The 14404-nt window shown below is 45.8% G+C and overlaps 1 protein-coding gene across 3 annotated transcripts in view; it reads right to left on the bottom strand.

Moving 5' to 3' along the window:
- Positions 1-1936: 1936 nt before the first annotated feature.
- Positions 1937-14404, bottom strand: part of FAM163B (family with sequence similarity 163 member B) — a 45061-nt gene continuing 32593 nt past the window's right edge. Inside the window, exons 2-4 of one of the 3 annotated variants that reach the window (XR_015745383.1) lie at positions 10812-10926; positions 2392-4168; positions 1937-2354 (exon numbers count right to left, since the gene is read on the bottom strand). Coding sequence is in view for 2 of the 3 variants with exons in the window: in XM_026688661.2 (XP_026544446.1) it covers positions 3782-4168; positions 10812-10904 (480 nt within the window). In the remaining variant the exon portion in view is untranslated. Of the gene's footprint in view, positions 4169-10811; positions 10927-14404 lie in introns of all 3 variants that reach the window. The other 2 variants (XM_026688661.2, XM_026688662.2) reach the window with 2 other exon arrangements.

Consider the following 14404-nt stretch of genomic DNA (forward strand, 5'->3'; position numbering starts at 1 on the left):
GAATTAACTTCAGCAATTTGAGATGAAAGTGAATACTGTGCCCGACCTAGGGTTTCCCTGAGGTCGGGCCTACCCCGTTTCCCGACGGATCAGCAATGGGTTTTGATACAGGTCCACGAGTCCCCTTCCGAGTGCAGGAATTTGCAAAATGTCCCGAACCCCCGCAATAAAGGCACAAACCTTCCTGAAATCTTCTCGATCGTTCCTGAACTGTTAAACGAGGGCGGAGTGCGCCTATCTCCATCGGCTCCTCTGCTGGAATTCTGGATTGGAAAACCCTCATAGATGGGGTGCGTGAACGAGGAAACACAGGTGGCTCTGCAACGGTCCGTTTACACCCACGATGTTGTAGGCGAGCTTCAATACGTAAGCATTGAGTAATCAATGTGTCCAAAGTTGAAGCACGCTCTGCATGAATTAGTTCATCCTTGATAATGTCGGACAAACCCTCTTGGAATGCTGCCATGTGAGCTGGTTCATTCCAGGTGGAGTCCATACACAACAAGCGAAATTCTGCAACGTATTCTTGCAATGAGTGTTTACCTTGAATAATATCCCTCAATTTTCTGTCCACAGTTTGAGATTTAATTGGATTCTCAAACATAACGTTCATCTGTTGAATAAACCCCTGGAAATCGTCCAGTAATGGACTATCTTGTAAGGGAGTAGCCCATTTGGCAGCCTGCCCGGTTAACAAACTAATAATAAAGCCAATTTTAACTCGATCGGTTGGAAAATCCTCCGGCCTCACAGAAAAATACAATTGGCACTGACCCAAAAATGTTGAAAACATGTCCGTTTGCCCAGAAAATTTATCTGGCATAGCTATCGGAATTTTTCTCACAGGGGTGCAGGGGAACTCCAGCTGCAGCTGAAACAGTTTGAGAATTGGCAACGAACGATAATAATTGTGTTACCTGATTTTGAAGGGATACGTTGCTCTGAAGTAATTGATTTATTTGCATCTGTTGCTGCTCCACCAATTGTTGCATTTGAGTTGAATCCATCGTTGCAAAGATGGTCTGTTGGGTCCGGAACAAAAATGTTATGTCCCACCTTCTAAAATAAACAGTTAAGGCTGAAAGCAGCAGTCCTTGTAAAGAAAGGCAGCAAACAGGAAAATGTTATGTCCCACCTTTTAAAGTAAACAGATAAGGCTGAAAGCCTTGTCAGGAGACGTCTTGTCCTGACATCTACCCAGCAATCATCCAAATTATCATCTTCTTCACCTGAAGATATCATTGGTTCCTCATTATCACCCGTTCCCAGCTGACCACCTAATTGAAGGGTGGAGGAGTTTGAAGGTTCAAGCCGATCTTGCAAATCAAATGCATTCATCTCCTCCTCATCGTTAGAACTTGCTGATTCATATAAGTCCTCCTCGCTGGAGCTGTCATTCAAAAAACCTGTAGCAGATGCCGGAATCACAACAGGTGGCACTTACTGTCTGTATCTGTCTTCAATTCTGTCTCCTCCTCCTCCTCCTCCTCCTCCTCCTCCTCCTCCTCATTATTATTATATTATTATTATTATTATTATTATTATTATTATTATTATTATTATTATTATTATTATTATTATTATTATTAATTGTATTGTGTTTCTAATCAAACTTGGCCAAATAGACTATTCAATTCAATTCAAAAGAAGAGAAGGAATCTGTCTAGAGGAGATGCCAAAGGAAGGGGCTCCATGCTCAGCAGGTGTGGCATCTCAATGCTAAATTCCAGAGGGTGGGAGGGCCAGGTTTGGGGGGGAAAGGTGGGAATTTTAAAAAGAGAAATTGGTGCCCCCATTTCTTAAATCCCCAGTTTTAAAAGAGTCCCCCCCTTTTTCCCCCCTCCCTGCTGGTGTATTCCCCTCCCCCCTTTTCTTAAAGATGTGAAAGAATTTTCTTAAATACCATGAAAGAAACACTTCATTTGGTGACAAGTCAAGATAAGTTTTTTATTATTATTATTATTTTCGGAATCCAGAAGTCCTGTACATGTTTATCACAAGTAAAGGTAAATGAAAATTCATGAAATTGTTTGAATTTATTTCAAATATATATAAAGGGGAAAAATAAATAGGCATACTTATAAGCAACAAATTGTAGCATTTTTAAGAGTGCCACTGAAACCAATACAAATTTTTAAGAATTATACAAAATAGTTTTGTGGAAGCAGCAACTAGTACAGATCACTGAAGACCAACATGAATGCATTTTATTGGATGCAGCCAAAGCAAGACGTGAACATTAATTTCAAATTAGATGGAAAAAAATCCACCTGGGTCAGTGACGCTATTGACTCGTCTCTGAACCCATTTCTGCTGCTTGTAAGATGGCCCTTGGCCTCTTGGGCTCTCATGCCCTGTGCCCGCTTCCAGAGGAGTTTGAAAAGGCTGGACTCAAAGGGCCCAACTCAAACTGTTCTTCCTACAGGTCGCATTTCCATCGTCCCCAGCACGTAACTCGTGAGTGCCAGTTTTACAAGCTTCCTGGATGCAGTCAGATCCCGCAGGGAGGGGAACCATTTTCCTCCGGGCCCTATGGGTCAGTCTCCATCCCACTGCTGCCTCCAGACCCAAAGGCCTGGGGGAGCAGTGGGGTGGACTAGCCGTCTTTATCTCAGGTCTCTAGCCGTCTTTATCTCTGAAGGCTGCCTGTCCTGCTGTCTTTTAAGTCTTATCTCCCTGCTGACACCCCAGACAGACAGACAGACCCCGCTTGCCTGGAAGCAGGTTGAGGGAAACTGCCTTCTCTAACAGGCTGCCACTGTGAATGTCGCTGCACTAAATTTTACTGCTGGGAGCTCCAAGCTGCAGCCTTTTTTGTCCAAAGAAAAGGAATGCCCTGTCCTTGCAGAACTGCCTTGTGCTCTGCATCCCTCTGCGTCTGCCTCCTGGACACTCCAGAGGGGAAGCTGGGATGGGGGACAAAGCCCAAGAGGCCCAGCTCACAGCAGAGTCGCCTCTGGCTTGGCTGGCAAAACCCTCTGGTGAGATAGAGGAAGTCCTGCAGCGGGCAACACCACTGTTCAAAATGGGGAAGTCCTGCCCCCCCTCCCCCCAATGCCAACCGAACACCTTCATGGTCCTCGGCAGCCCTCCTCCCTCACCGAGCAACAAAAAAGAGACTAAAGCTGAGCTCATCTCAGTTGGACATAGTGGACTGACCAGTGCTGACCAGGTGCCTGCTATGTTTCTTCTGTCATTAAAAATACCTCTTTGGCAGCAACCAGGGGAAGGAAGGGCCTCCCTCGAGGTGGGGGGGACACCGGTTGTGAGGCTTTTGTAGAGTGGACCGAATGTACAGTGGGGACACTGCAGAGAAGAGGGAGCTAATTTGGATTTGCATTAAACAATTTGCAAAAACACCTGGCTCTGGCTTAGTTCCAGCCTTCTTCCCCACCCCCACCCATCAGGGAAAGCAGAGGCCACAGCTTGCAGCAGGCTGAAGAGTGGCAAACCAGGTTGCATATTTATACAAAAGGATGTCCTGTATCAAAAACCTCATCTACAGGAAGGAAGGAAGGAAGGAAGGAAGGAAGGAAGGAAGGAAGGAAGGAAGGAAGGAAGGAGGGAGGGAGGGAGGGAGGGAGGGAGGGAGGGAGGGAGGGAAGGAAGGAAGGAAGGAAGGAAGGAAGGAAGGAAGGAAGGAAGGAAGGAAGGAAGGAAGGAAGAGCGGCTTTTACTGGGGTTTAGAAAACAAGACGAGAGAGGAAGAGGTTGGGAAGCAGAAGTGGTCTTCAGCCTTTGGCGAGCCGAGGGGGAGACAGGGCCTCTTCAACCAGGCCAGTCAGACATCCGTGCTGATGCTGCGGCTGCGGGAGAAGGCTTCGCGCATGGCAGAGAGCCGGTTGGGGTTGAGGGCCTGGAGGCCACCACTCAGGCCAATGGGCAGCTCCAAGTCTTCTTGGCTAATGGCCTTGTAGTTGACCAGGTCGCCCCCATTGCGGACCTCCTCTTCGGGCTCCTGCAGGAAGAACGTTGGAGGCTCATACTGGGAGCAGCTGGGGCAGCCAGTCCGGGACTGGGAGGGCTTCTTGTAGGGGGAGCGGTACAAGGAGGGGCCGTTGGTCAGAGCCACGTTACGGTTGCAGTGCAGGGGCGGGATGTGCGAATCCGCAGGGAAGTCGGGCTCATCGCCGTCCTCTTCCGACTCATCCTTCTTGCAACAATAATACTGGAAGAGAGAAACCATTTCCGTGGGCCACCACTCCTTCCCCAGGCCAAGAGATGCTTCTCTGCGGCCCTCCCAGAAACCCTTCCAGGGCAGCTGGTTCACACATGGGGAAGGCAGCCGGTTTGGACTGGCCTTGCCGCAACGGGCAACTCGGCCGCTGGTATTTGCAAACCGCAGTTTCTACCACGTGTGAACTTGGTGCACTCAACTTGGATAAGCAGACTCTGGCTTGGTTTGTAAGAATCCACAATCACACAACGCTGACACTGTGACAGACATTTTAAAGAAGCGCAGCCTATTATAAAACAGAAAGCAAGTTCCATGGGTTGATGGTTCTCCCTATCAGGAAATTCCTCCTTATTTCTAGGTTGAATCTCTCCTGGATCAGTTTCCATCCATTAGTGCTTGTCTGGCCTTCAGGTGCCTTGGAGAATAGCTTGACTCCCTCCTCCTCTCTGTGGCAGCCCCTCAAATATTGGAAGATGCTCTCCTGTCTCCCCTGGTCCTTCTCTTCCCTGGACTAGCCAAGCCCAGTTCCTGCAACTGTTCATCGTATGTTTTAGCCTCCAGTCCCCTCAACATCCTGGTTGCTCTTCTCTCCCTCTTTCCAGAGTTTCAGCATTTTTGTTATAGTGTGGTGACCAAAACTGGATGAGCAGTCAATGAATGAGCAAATGAGGAATATAAGAAAATACACCCCAAGAATCCTCCTTGGGAATGTTCCAACTTGGAACATTTGGGATTTTTTTTTGTGTTTTGCCTTCCTGTTGGGTACCCAGTTCTTCAGTCCTTGGATATTTGGACTTCCCTGCAGTTGATCCTTTGCTCCCCTTCCCACCCAAAAAAACTTTGGTAAACTTCTGCATTATGCGCAGCACATCAGTGGGTTTCCTGTAGTGCTAAACATTTGCTTTGGTTTTTTTTTTCTTAACATTTTTCAAGTCTTTTGTCTCCTGCAGCTTCATTCCTAATTTTCCCCCTTTGGAATTTGCCCATGCTCAGAGACTAAAACATACAATGAACAGTTACAGGAACTGGGCATGACTAGTCTATTGAAGGACCAGGGGAGGCAGGATAGCCGCCTTCCAATATTTGAGGGGTTGCCACAAAGAGGGGGCGGGGGGTCAAGTTATTTTCCAAGGCATCCGAAGGCCAGACAAGGAATAATGGATGGAAACTGATCAAGGAGATTCAGCCTGGAAATAAGGAGGAATTTTCTGACAGTGAGAGCAATCAACCCATGGAAGAGAAGTTGCCTTCAGAAGTTGTGGCAGCTTCATCACTTTTATTTATTTTATTTGTTTATTTATTTTTATTTGTCAATTGCTTACAAAATAATAAGTATAAGTATATAAGAAAAATAAAAAAATATAAAAGAAACAATAGGACAGGGAGGGTAGGCATGTTGGTGCGCTTATGCACGCCCCTACAGGCCTCTTAGGAAAGGGGTGAGGTCAATAGAAGACAGTCTAAGATTAAAGTTTTTGGGGTTTGGGGAAGAAACCATAGTCAGGTAGAGTATTCCAGGCATTGGCTACTCTTGAGACTTGAGACTTTCAAGAAGAGATTGGACTGCCCTCTGTCAGAAACGGTGTAGGGTCTCCTTGCTTGGGCAGGGGGGGTTGGACTAGATGACCTAAAATGTCCCTTCCAACTGTTAATCTGTTATGTAATCTGACTACTTCATGAAAGGCTGTGAGACTCTGACACAGAATAAAAGGGTTGGAAGGGGCCTTGGAGGTCTTCTAGTCCAACCCCCTGCTCAGTCTGGAAGCCCTATACCATTCTGGACAAATGGGTGTAAAGTCTCTTCTTGAAAACCTCCAGTGATGGAGCACCTACAACTTCTGAAACCAATAAACTTGCCATGAAAGAACAAATGCGGTGGTAGGTTTCCAAATGGTTCCCTAGTAGTTCCATATGTGTGCTTTGTGTGCATGCAGAGGGCACAAATACGGAGCTCTGTCACGGCTGGATAGCTGCCTGAAGTGTCCTTAAGCTCAGCTGAGGTGCCGCAATCAGCTGTGCAAGGAAATATAGGATAGGTAACCATGGCTAGGCGGGGCCAGCCAGATGTGGTATTTGCCAGTTCTCTGAATCAATCAAAAATTTTGCTACCGGTAAGCCAGAACCTGTCCGAACTGGCTGAATACCACCTCTGATGCCATGGTCCAAGTGTGTGAACAGATTACCTATCAATTTATATGGGTTGATCTGGCTCCAATCTCAGATTTAAATGCATTCAGGGCAAGGTCCTTGGTGCCCGCCATGCCCCCAGCCACTCCAGTCTTGAAGGCCAAGCCTGGCAAGGCAAGACTCCCAGCAAAGCACCTGAAGAGAGGCTCTCTGGCTTCTGCAGCCAGAGGGCCTCACATTTCATATTTGGGGACCACGTCCCAGGATCCTCCCCATTCTTAAGTTCAACTCTGGGAGATCGAATCTCCTGCAGCATCTCTCTGTGGTGGAGTGAAGGTCCTCTTTACTGCTGGAGGCCTCCCCTGGCCATGGGACAGATCTTGCTGCTTTGGGCATCAACACGATTTCCACATGCTGAGCTTATTGTTCTGATTGCTGGATTCTAAGTTATCATTGCCAGAGGATGTTCCTCGCATACAGTGAATTTCAGGCTGTGTGTCTTGCAGTGGTGGGATTCAAAAATTTTTACTACCGGTTCTGTGGGTGTGACTTGGTGGGCGTGGCAGGGGAAGGATACTGTAAAATCTCCAGTCAGAAATGGGATTTGCCGGTTCTCCGAACTACTCAAAATTTCCGCTACCGGTTCTCCAGAACTGCTCAGAACCTGCTGAATATGCCACCTCTGGTGTCTTGCCTCAGGGCCAAAAAGGCACCGTGGAAGAGAAGGCCCAAGGGGCATCGAATGCTGAGGAGCTGAGGGAGCACTGCAGGCCACGCAGAGGCCTCTCCCAGATTTAAAACAGCCGATTCATTCCAGAGGATAAGGATCCTCTGTTGGAGCAGGACACAGCAAGGCTGCCACAGACCTAGAGCCCCCCCCCTTCCATTCCCCCCAGATGCTTGACAAGAACAGCTGCCTTCCCAGAGCGACTTGGCCCTTCTGTCCTGGTGAATTCTCCTCTCTTCGTCTGGGAGTCGAATATTCTCCACCAACACATTGTTCTTGCTGCCCTCAGATTCAGATTAACAGAGTTGGAAGGGACCCTGTAGGTCATCTAGTCCAACCCCCTGCCCAAGCAGGACACCCCTACACCATTTCTGACAGATGGCAGCCCAGTGTCTTCTTTAAAGCTTCCAGTGGTGAAGCTCCCACAACTTCCGAAGGCAACTTCTATCCCATTGGTTGATCGCTCTCCCTGTCAGAAAAATTCTCCTTATTTCCAAGTTGAAGCTCTCCTTTTTCAATTTCCATCCATTATTCCTTGTCTGGTCTTCGGGTGCCTTGGAAAACAGGTTGACACCCTCCTGTCTCTGTGGCAGCCCCTCAAATATTGGAAGGCTGCTATCATGTCGGATCCTTCTCTTCACTAGACTAGCCATACCCAGTTCCTACAAACTGTTCATCATATGTTTTAGCCCCCAGCTCCCTCATCATCCTGGTTGCTCTTCTCTGCCCTCTTTCTCTGCCCTCTTTTTTTATACTGTGGTGATCAAAACTGCATGCAGTATTCTAGGTGTGGCCTTACTAAGGCTTTGTATTAGTATCTCCCTTGATCTTGATTATATCTCTGTTAATGCAATTTAGGATTGCATTGGCGTTTTTGACTGCTGTTGTACACTGCTGGCTTATATTTAACTGGTTATCCACTAAGACTCCAAGATCCCTCTCACAGTTACTGCTATTGAACCTGGTTTCACCCAATCTATATGTGTACTTTTGGTTTTTCTTGCCTAAGTGTAGGACTTCACTTTTCTCTACGTTGAATTTCATTTTGTTAGATAGGGCCCCGTGTTCAAGTCTGTCAAGATCCATCTGGATCTTGAGCCTATCTTCTTCGGTGTTAGCTGTTCCTGCCTGTTTAGTATCATCTGCAAATTTGGTAAGTTCCCCTTCTATTCCCTCATCTAAGTCGTTAATGAAGATATTGAAGAGTCCTGGGCCTAAGACGGAACCTTGTGGCACCCCAGTGCTTACTTCCCTCCATCTAGACTTAGACCCATTAAGGGCTACTCGTTGAGTACGATTTATTCCACATCCTTCTCCGGGATTTGCTATTAACTGCTGACCGCATTCTGTGGTCTTCCCAGGGATCACACTGGGCCTTCTGTTGTCTTGGCTAAGGTGAGAGCCACTTAAATAGAGCTGGCTTGGGAACCGTCTCTTTTTGATCCCTCGCCTAAGCCGAGCCATCCGGATTGCTCAGCAGGCACAAGCCGCACCTTTGGCCATATGTGATGTTGCCTTCAGCTTCATCCTAAGCTCTGCCTCAGATGTGAGTTGCAAAGGCCACAAAGAAGAGCAAGGATCTGATCTTCCCAACTCATTTGTCCTTCTCTCCGAAAATATCTGGCTCTATGATTCCAGCAGAAGAAACTTAATGCAACAAGTCTGTAGAGATCCTCAGTCCTCCAGGTCATGGTTGTCCCAAGGGTGCTTTTTTCAGGAGGCACCTGGACTTCCTTGGTTTTTTCTTTTGAAGACATTTCACTTCTCATCCAAGAAGCTTCTTCAGCTCTGACTGGATGGTGGGGAAGGGAAGGATTTATATTCTTTTTATATGCTGTCTGCAAGGAATCTAAATCCTTCCCTTCCCCACCATCCTGTCAGAGCTGAAGAAGCTTCTTGGATGAGAAGCTGAACAGAAAAAACCAAGCAAGTCCAGTTGCCTCTTGAAAAAAGTACCTTTGAGTCAATGCAACAAACACATTGAGTGGGCCTTCTTAGCTCCAGATTATATTGGAAAACTCTTCTGCCCAGCTGCAATCTGTTAAGTACAAATGCCCTTTGAACCAAGGTTGACCATTTGGTCTTCTGCTTCCAAGTCTGCCCTCCAGGATTAAGGATTTGGCAATTGTCCTTCCCCCTTCACATCCATCGCCTGAGGAACTTCCCTTTTATTTATTTTATTTTTTATTTATTTTGATTTGTCAATCACGTACAAGATAATAGGTGTAAGTATATACATAGTTATGAATACATGAAATGGGTACGTATAAGAAAAATAAAAGAAACAATAGGACAGGGACGGTAGGCACGTTGGTGCACTTATGCATGCCCCCTACAGACCTCTTAGGAAAGGGGTGAGGTCAACAGTAGACAGTCTAAGGTTTTTGGGGTTTGGAGAAGAAACCATAGAGTCAGGTAGAGTATTCCAGACATTGACCACTCTCTTGCTGAAGTCGTATTTCCTGCAATCAAGTTTGGTGCGGTTAACCTTGAGTTTGTATCTATTGTGTGCTCTTGTGTTGTTATGGTGGAAGCTGAAGTATTCATTGACAGGTAGGACATTGCAATGTATGATTTTATATACCATACTTAGATCAGACCAAAGACGGCGTAATTCAAGGTTTTCTAGGTCTAGAATTTCAAGTCTGGTGGCACAAGGTATTCTACGAGTAGAGGAGTGGAGAACTCTTCTTGTGAAATATTTCTGGACTTTCTCAACTGTGCTAATATCAGATACGTAATGTGGGTTCCAGACTGATGAGCTGTATTCAAGCATAGGTCTAGCAAATGTTTTGTATGCTCTAGTTAGTAGTGTGATATTACCAGAGAAAAAGCTACATAGGATTAGGTTAACAACTCTTAATGCCTTTTTGGCTATGTAGTTACAGTGGGCTCTAGCACTTAGATCATTAGAGATGAGTATTCCAAGGTCCTTGACAGAGTTTGGATCATCAACAAGGTCTTGACTATTCAGCTTGTATTTTATTTTCTGATTATTATTTTTTGCCAATATGTAAGACAGAGCATTTATTTGTTGAAATTTGAAGTTGCCATTTCTTTTGAGTTTTCTGAGCAGCAGGTGAGGGGTCTGGGGCTGCCCCAGCAAAGCTGGCTGTGAAATTCTGGGAATTGAAGTTCACTAGGCTTAAAATCACCAAGGTTGGAGACCCCTGTTCTAAAGGGAGCCCTGCCTTGCACAAGCTCTTCAGCAGCTCCCCCACCTGATTGTGCAAATGGAAGAGGGAGTAGGGAGATGACTTGGGTTGCTCTGCGCAGAAAGGGTTTGATTTTTTTCTGATGTGGTCATTTGGCTGTGAGGGGCAGCAGCCAATGCCAATTTTTCACATTCCTTAGACGGCCAGAAACACTCTAAAGCAACTCTCACCATCAAAATCTTGGCTTTTGGCAATTGCGCAAGACATTTTTGGCAGCTGGCAAGGGAAACCTTCGCTCCTCTGGAAGAGCACACGTGCAGATGGTGAATCAAATCTTATGATGTAATAAATATGTATGAAATCACATTCCTCAGCTCACTCTCTCATGCACACACACACTTCTCTGTGAAGTCCTACACAAACCTGGTCTGGCTTCTGACCATGCAAAATCCTGGCCAAATAAAAACAGGTCTCCCCCAAATCCCAAGAAAAACAATAGAGCACACTTGTAAAACAACAGTCCCTCCCCATCCCAGGCATAGAAGTGTAACAATAACAACAATAAACATAATAAACATAAACATAATAAACATAATAAACATAATACCCTCAAGGAACCCAGTACCTGGAGCCTGCAGTAGCAGAGAACAGCTATAATGCACAGTAATATAACAGTTGCTAATATTCCGCCGGTGATAACCACGGTCCCCGCTGTCATCCGACCTCTTCCCCATCAACACCTGGAAAGGAAAGCAGAAGGGACCTTCAGGGCAGGGAGGTCGAGGGGGGGCACAGGGGATGCAAGAAGGAGGCCTGTGGCTGTCAGCTCACTCCGTCAGACCCAGGCTGCTCCTCCAATCACTGAAATCACATTTCAGCAACCGCCTAAGATGGGGGGGTCATACTCAAGGCCTGGGGATGGATGCAGCCTGCAGGGTGCTTAGATCTGGCCCACGGGGCTGCCCTGGAAACATCAAAGGACACACCTATGGTGCCTCTGCCAGCGAAAATGGAGCTCCGTTTTGGCTGGTAGAGAGTTGCAGGAGGCCATCACAGCCGAAAACGGAGCTTGGGAGCCTGTTTTGCTGGCAAAGTGCTCGGGCCACCACAGGCGCCCCAACACGAGTGACATTGACCCTGGCCCTTCCCACCCCAGCCACCCAAGGTCAAACACAAACCTGATGCAATGAAATCCTCAATGAAATCGAATTTGACATCCCTGGCCCAAGAAAGCTTGCATCCAGTCAGCAAGAGCTCACTTACAATAATGTTTCAGCCATCTTGTGAAAGGTCTCGCAAACCTGCAGGCACTTTGTGTGAAAACTCACTTCTGGGATTGCTTGCAAGAATCTGGGCCAATTCCACAACAGGTCTAGGAACCAGAAACAGTTGGCAGTCCCACATCCCCACGACAGATTCAAACCGTTATCCGTTTCCCTTTCAAACCCAAGCCTGGGAAGTGGCCCTCCTGCATGAAGCCCTTCAGTTCCAACAAAGACAAAGCTGGCAACAAACCAGGTTGCCTTAAAATTGCCAAAGAGGATTCCTTTAGGGCTGAAGTTAAATGAACACCCTTTCAACAGTTATTTTAAAAATTGCTCTTTTGTTATTGCTCTTTTTCAAAATCTATCACACCACTAGATTTTTTTCACTGTGTGAACAAGCACAAAAAGATATTAAGAGTTTGCCAGGATCTGAGTTGAACCTTGCAATGCAGTTACCACGATATAGCTGTCGACACTGAAGCAAACGTGGCTGAAGCCATCATGTGCTGCCTCATAGTTGCCACAAAGCCAGAGAAGGGGAAGGGAGGGAGGAAGTAGATAGCCAGGCTCCAGTCAAAACAAAACACTTTCTTGTGGGAACCAAGGTCACTGAAACAGGTGGCCACTGAAAGTGGAGAAGAGCCTGGCTTCTTGGGAGGGAGTAGTTTGATTCTTTTAATCAGGTGAAAACCACGGGAACTGTTAAGGGTTTTCACCAGCTGTGCCGATATGATGTATCCAATAAACATATCCTTTGAGGAATCTACCTGCCTCGGGTGCATTACTCGGAACACTGACAATAACTATATATTGTGATGGGACTGAAGGGCACCTAGGAAATCTACACAAGATGTGTATTAAAACACAACTGAGACTGAAATTATGTGTTTGCCAAAAAAGGGGGAGGTGTAAAGAGGATGTGCTTGATTTCCCCATTTGATTTAATATATTCTAGCTTTGATTTAATATATTCTAGATTTGATTTTTAAATAAAGCTGCTCTTGAGATGGGCAGCCTTAAAAAAAAATCTTATAAATAAATGATCTATTTCTGAACAGCCTTCTGTTAGATCAAATTATGCCAACTTGATGACGAGCCAGAGCCAATTAACAGCTAAAATCATGACTTTAAACTTTCCAAGAATTATTTGCCATCACTGAGAAACTGGATAGGGCTTTCCATTCTTCCATGGGTCTCTTGGCCAAGCTGACTAGGGGGAAGAGGAAACCTCCCCAATTATTTATTTATTTATTTATTTATTTATTTATTTATTTTTATTTGATTTGCCAATTGTTTACAAGATAATAAGTATAAGTGTATACATAGTTGTGAATACATGAAATGGGTACATATAAGAAAAATAAAAGAATAAGAGAAACAATAGGACAGGGACGGTAGACACGTTGGTGCGCTTATGCACGCCCCCTACAGACCTCTTAGGAAAGGGGTGAGGTCAATAGTCTAAGGTTAAAGTTTTTGGGGTTTGGGGAAGAAACTACAGAGTCGGGTAGAGTATTCCAGACATTGACCACTCTATTGCTGAAGTCGTATTTCCTGCAATCAAGTTTGGTGCGGTTAACTTTGAGTTTGTATCTATTGTGTGCTCTTGTGTTGTTATGGTTGAAGCTGAAGTATTCATTGACAGGTAGGACATTGCAATGTATGATTTTATATACCATGCTTAAATCAGACCGAAGACGGCGTACTTCAAGGTTTTCTAGTTCTAGAATTTCAAGTCTGGTGGCATAAGGTATTCTACAACGAGTAGAGGAGTGGAGAACTCTTCTTGTGAAATATTTCTGGACTTTCTCAATTGTGCTAATATCAGATACGTAATGTGGGTTCCAGACTGATGAACTGTATTCGAGTATTGGTCTAGCAAATGTTTTGTATGCTCTGGTTAGTAGTGTGATATTACCAGAGAAAAAGCTACGTAGGATTGGGTGGGTTCCCAGATCAACTCTGAGGCTCAAAGCTGCAGGAAGAGCCAGATTTGGTGACCTACTTAATAAAGCTGTTTGTTAAACCTTCACATGAATAAAGGCTTTTGGGCATCACAGGAACCTTGTAGATCTTTGCAGCATAAATATCTTAGCAGGGAAAGGGTCAGGCACTGGATTCTGCTCAATTTGACTATGTAAAGATCCTTCTCGTTAAAATGAAGGCCTCTTGGCCTCTTGGCCTCTTTTGAACTCTCCTCAAGCCATTTGCTCAAGACTTGAGGTCCAGCCACTCATTACTGCCTGACCATACCAGAAAGCAAACGAAAGCGGAGCTCCCGCCTCACAATCAGGAGGCTGTGAGTTCAATCTTAGGTAGAGGCAGATATTTCTCTCTCGGAGCACAATGAGAACGTATCTGCTAAACAAAGCTCTGTATTGGCGACAGGAAAGGCCATTAAACATTCTGCTTGCTCCATTCAGTTGCCCAGACTCCACCCCACAAGAGATTATGGGGTCGTTAAATGATGGTGATGACTCCAGAAAGCAAACAGTTTGACTTTCAGCAGACCAACTGATAGAGCAAACCCTGAAGAACAAAAAGGGGAGGAAGTATTCATGAACTCAAAACAGGCATCTAATTAATACTTCACAGCGAGAAGGTCAACCAAAGGACTCCTTCAAAATGCTGCCAATTGAAGCAACATCTGAGACCCAGTTGGCAAGAGTGGTGGTCTGTGTCTCCCTCGCAGATGATCTGACTGAGGCAACTATTTTTCATCCTGTTGTCTAAGCTGAGAAGCTGGAAGCGGGGAGGAGCATCAACCCTGCCAGACTCACTTCCATCCAAGATGCAGCCCAGGGATCTAGTTTCACAATGACTTGGCCTCAAATCCCCTTAGTGACCAGCCAGTGTGTGTGGAATGGAGCTGCACAATGCTCTTCTCTCTTTTGCTACTAATGAATGCCAACAAGCAGACACAATGACAGCCCTAATCTCCTGGCCCACAATC

This window comes from Notechis scutatus, chromosome 15 (assembly GCF_049901735.1).
Source record: "Notechis scutatus isolate UNSWTSFEM ecotype Mainland chromosome 15, rNotScu1.2, whole genome shotgun sequence".
Taxonomy (NCBI): Eukaryota; Metazoa; Chordata; class Lepidosauria; order Squamata; family Elapidae; genus Notechis; species Notechis scutatus.